The sequence below is a fragment of the Lottia gigantea genome (genome assembly GCF_000327385.1).
Source record: "Lottia gigantea unplaced genomic scaffold LOTGIsca_145, whole genome shotgun sequence".
NCBI classification, from domain to species: Eukaryota; Metazoa; Mollusca; class Gastropoda; family Lottiidae; genus Lottia; species Lottia gigantea.
Window position 1 is genome coordinate 406751 of NW_008707710.1, and position 5336 is coordinate 412086.

Here is a 5336-nt window from a genome sequence, read left to right on the forward strand (position 1 = left end):
TATTTTATGTGTCTGTGTTTATATGTTTTACAAAAACTACCCCATCATTGGGACATACTTCAATCATAAAAATATTAATTCATCTGCAAAAAAATATGAATTGGTTTACTTCTAGCAATTCAACAGCTGATAATCTGTGGTTCATCTTAAAAATCTTTGCGACAATATCAATAATACCACTGATAAAGGTATAGTGACGGCACTTGCTTCCTGAAAACAAGGGTACAAAATGGGATTGACTTAACAGGGGAAACAACTCTCGCGATGAGATTTCACCAGTCTCCCATAGAGTGTCGAAGGAGTTTTTCTCCCCAAAAATTTCTTTAGAGAATTTATTTGGTGCAACCTGACACATATTTTGGGGCACAAAAAAGCTATTTTTAAATGACCATGAGGGCCAATGAAGACGGGGAACGTCATGCAGGGTATTTTTTGAATATTCACTTGACTTCCATCATTGGGCCTAATTAATAATCAAACTTTCAAAAGTTTAGAAATTCTAGAATTTTATGAAGAAAATTTTGTTAATAAGAAGGGAGAAAACTCTAAAATCTAAATATACAAATACTGACAAACAGAAATCTTCCACTAAATTTAATAATTGTTCAATTCCTTTAATGAAGTATGTGTACATAAATTGTAACTTGACTTAAACTAATCTTTTAGAAAAATAATTGTGATTTCTTTCAATATATTTGACAATCTGTAGACAAATGCTCAATTTTATTAATGAAATCCAAAGGGTTAGGAAATATAAAATAAAATAATCCTATAGGCTAATGAAAACGGGAAATGCATGAATTGTACTATAAAGGGTAAGGAAGAAAAATAATAGTTGTCCAACTACCAACTACTACGACTACCAACAACTACCTAATTTGTGATATCAGCATGCGCTGGAAGCGAATGTTAACTTGTCCTCAACCAACCAATCAATAATAGTTGTATCATTGAAATCCAATTATTGATTGTGAAATCCTAAAATTTTAATTACGAAATCAATATTGAACTTTTTCTATTAAAATCAAAAGTTGAAATTGTAAATCAAAATCTATATAGGAAACAGTATTGGAATTTTTCTGTTGAAATCCAAAGTTGAAATTGTAAATCAAAATAATCAGTGAAATCGAAGTGAAATCTGTAATAAGTGAAATCTATAATCGGTGAAATCTATAATCAGTGAAATTTAAGTGAAATCTATAAACAGTGAAATCTATAATCAGTGAAATTTAAGTGAAATCTATAATCAGTGAAATCTATAATCAGTGAAATTTAAGTGAAATCTATAAAGAGTGAAATCAGATCAATTATGAATTATATAATTGAAATAGTTTTTTCACTGAAATATATTCCAAAATCAATATTGAATCATGTTGAAATATGCAGATGACCACCAACTTTCGTTGATAAATATTAGATGAATTCTATTTGTTACTATTTTTCATTACCATTTGTTAATATATGTCTGTAAACCAATCATTAAACATTATCAAGTAGTTGAATAGTGTTTTCATTACACAGGATAAAATATTTCATATCTAGCTCTTTGTGGAAACGAAGAGAAACTCCCATTTGAGCATCGTAGCTGTAGCACAGTTGGAGAGTTGGATTAACAACATTTTCTTGGCTACATCAGTTCTTACCTACTCGGCTTGTGACCTGGAATATGTTGTCCTTTTTTCGCATTATTCAAGTCAAACAAGCTGCAAGTTTAATCTGGTAAAGATATATGCTAAGAGATTTGGCCAAGTCCAATCTCCTCTTTCAGATTTTACAGATATTTTTTCATTTCGAGTATCAGCTTCAACATAATACTGATAGTGATAATAAATGATGACTTTGATCGAGAAATAAAGTTTTGTTAGGTTCACTTTTTTAAAAGCAGACTTGGTTTCATGGAATTTCAACTCCTAAATTTTGACTAAAAAATTGCCCCATATACAACAAACTTCTGAAAATGATATTTTCCTCTTTTAACATTTTATCCTATGCAATAATCTTTCAAAAATAACGAATGTCTTCAGGATGAAATATAAGGTTTGGAAATTTTACATTCGAAATAAATACATAAATTCCTTGTGAAATAAACCCACAATTCGACCTCAAATTTTCCCGCTGTTAAATCAAAATTTCAAAGAATAATTTTTCATTTGTTGGCATTTTGATAAAGAAGACCCTCAGTAATATTTTGAAGTTGATTTTTAAATTCCTACAGATATAATTGGTAAAATGAGATTCTGTAAATATTGTAATCAGAAAGGGTAATGTTGACATAAAAATTGGTCATACAGTAAGAAGTGTTTACAGTATCGGTACACAAGCTTTCTTACCTTGCCTCCATACTGCTAATATTGGACAATTGTCTCAAATGCATACCACTAATAATTCACATGTATACTTTATGTTGACTTCTGGCCAAATGGAACCAAAGACATCAATATTTCATATCAAAATCCAAAGTTATCAGTTCAGTAATACTATACACAATATTTACTTTGAATACCTTCAAATATCCAAATTCATATCAACCTCCATGTGTTTCATAAACAATACAGTTTTGAGTGGTCTCCCTTGATCTCAATACAGTAAATGTTATACAGAGTTTTATCCACAAATAAATAACAAAACGTAGAAAAGTTATTTTTTATATATATATAACTATAGGTTTTCATTCCAGGCCTACATAAGAAAAGGAATAAACTTTCTTTTTATGTCTTCAAACTGAACAAATCACTGAATTTTTTTTTTTTTTTTTAAATTATTTCCCTTATAAGACAAGTGTATTCAAATCAGACAACATATTAGTAATATAAAAACCAACAGTCCATTAATACCCCTGTCTAAAATATTCCTCTTGATAAGGACCAAGGCATATATTTGTAAATACACGTATGTATATATGCTTTTGATTGATGATTATCTGGCGATAACGAAAGTTATTGAACGTATACCTGAAAGCACGTGCTGACCTAAATTAAAACAGATGGCCTCCGCATTCATTTAAAAAGTAAAGTAGGTTATTGTAGGCCTACACACACTGACAACATTATTGGTGACATGTTGCCCAGATGCCATGTTGTTGAAAATATTGTTAGTGTGTACAGTTCGGCAACATGTAGATCTTCTTTCAAATATGGCCAAATATTCAATGTTATGTAAATGACTACTTTGTTGTTACTTCGTGTTCGCAATCTGATGCCGCGGTTTAAAAAAAAGGGTTAGGAACCAGGAACTAATGAGATGACTAGGCCCATCCTGTTAAATATAGGTTGTTGAAATTTCATGCGGTAAAGGCTGTATATATAATTTAAAATTAATGTGATAATTCGTCGAGACGCCGTTTGTGGCACCAAATTCGATCTTAATGTTACTGGATAATAAAAAAAACCCACTAATTTGTTAATGCTTGTCTCACACTGTGGGGAATATGCTTACGAATGGAAATATTTGACAATCGCTCAAACTTCGCGACGTTCGCCGTATCTTCGTAAGCGAAGGTAACAAATTCAGAACGTTCACAAGTCACTCACCACTTTCTTCCCAAGATCGGTCCATAGGCCTATAGGTAGCGCTTCTTAAATTTCAACGAATGTTGTGAAGACGGCCATTAATATTCGCCATAGTTTTTCGTAAGCATTGGTAAGCCATTGGGAACGTTGCTAAAGCTTGCGTAAAGGTATGTGTAACTGATACAAATGCTTCACCAATGCTTTGCCAACGTTGAGAATATCTTACCAATGGCTTACCAATATTTTAGAGAATTTGTTGCGAACACGTACTTCCCAATGGATTGCCAATGCTAACGAATGGTTTCCAGTGCTCGCGAACGCGTGTTATTTTCAAAGTGTCAATGTATTGCAAATTTAGACAAATATTGCGAATATAAATGGCATTCGCACATGGGAGGTGTCCAGAGTATAAAAGGCCCAATTTTCAAGTCAATTTCATTATCACCAACTGGTGACCGAGGTGAAAATATTCACTATCCAATCGCAATTTTTGGGCTAATTCACAGCGAAATTCAAATATTCATATTGGCAAGAATATTCGCCATAATGTGATACCAGAATAATATCAGATAACAATAGTCGAATCTACGGAAGCGTATTAGGGCCATTCATTTTTTTTTTTTTTTTTTTTTTTTTGAATTTTCAAGTTAGTATCTTGTTAATAACTTGAAAATTCGAGATACTAACTTGAAAATTCAAGTTACTAACTTGAAAATTCAACATACAAACTTGAAAATTCAAGTTACTAAATTCAAGATACTAACTTGAAAATTCAAGATACTGACTTGAAAATTCGAGATACTAACTTGAAAATTCAAGATACTAACTTGAAAATTCAACATACTAGCTTGAAAATTCAACATACTAACTTGAAAATTCAAGTTACTAACTTGAAAATTCAAGATACTAACTTGAAAATTCAACATACTAACTTGAAAATTCAAGTTACTAAATTCAAGATACTAACTTGAAAATTCAACATACTAACTTGAAAATTCAAGTTACTAACTTGAAAATTAAAAAAAAAATTGAATGGCCTTAATACGCTTCCGTGCGAATCTTTACTCTTCTATGGCTTAAAATACGTTTGAAGGAAATGATTTGGAAGATTCAATGAAAGTATTTTATTTCATAATGTTTGGTCAAACACAATTGGATTCTATATATACCATCTTAAATTTTAACCAAGGGACCGAAATGTCGAATATATTCATCAACAGAAAGTTGCGACCCGTTTTCCGTAGCTGCTGAATCAAATAACGCCATGGCGTCATCTTGTGAGCAGTCGACATTCCAATCTCCACAGATATTTGGTGGAGGGGTGCTTCTCATTGGAAAAAGATTTCTTATTTCTGATCCCGTCAACTGCCCGTCTTTATTCCTATCAGCGCTTTTGAATCTCATTCTAAATTCCTTCCTCGTCAAAATGAAATCGTCATCCACATCGATGATTCTAAAATCTTTCACGGCATGGACAAAGGCTTTAATATCTATTTCTGGTCCCTGTGATTTTTTATCTCGTGTAGCTTGGATAATTAGGAAATTCTCCAAATTAAGGTAATTTCCAGTTCCTGGTAGCAACTCGAAAACAAGCCAGGCATCTTGACTTGAAATATGACCGTCTCCGTTGTGGTCATATGACAGAAAGTGCTCTTCCGTGACATTTTCATAGTCGACGTCTGTCAGTGCTTCTTCATACGTCCAAATATCATCATTATTAGAATCAGATCTTTGAATTTCAAAGACTAAATCGTCATATTCTACTACATCATCATCGTCAAGGTCATCAATGGGAACAACTTTTGGTAAAACAACAAAGTTCAATAC

At 32.0% G+C, this 5336-nt stretch overlaps 1 protein-coding gene across 1 annotated transcript in view; it reads right to left on the reverse strand.

The window, feature by feature from the left end:
• Positions 1 to 4246: 4246 nt before the first annotated feature.
• Positions 4247 to 5336, reverse strand: part of LOTGIDRAFT_140230 (hypothetical protein) — a gene marked incomplete at both ends in the record, with an annotated part of 1860 nt that continues 770 nt past the window's right edge. Inside the window, one exon of the mRNA XM_009050126.1 lies at positions 4247 to 4471. Coding sequence (XP_009048374.1) covers positions 4247 to 4471 — 225 coding nt within the window. The remainder of the gene's footprint in view (positions 4472 to 5336) is intronic.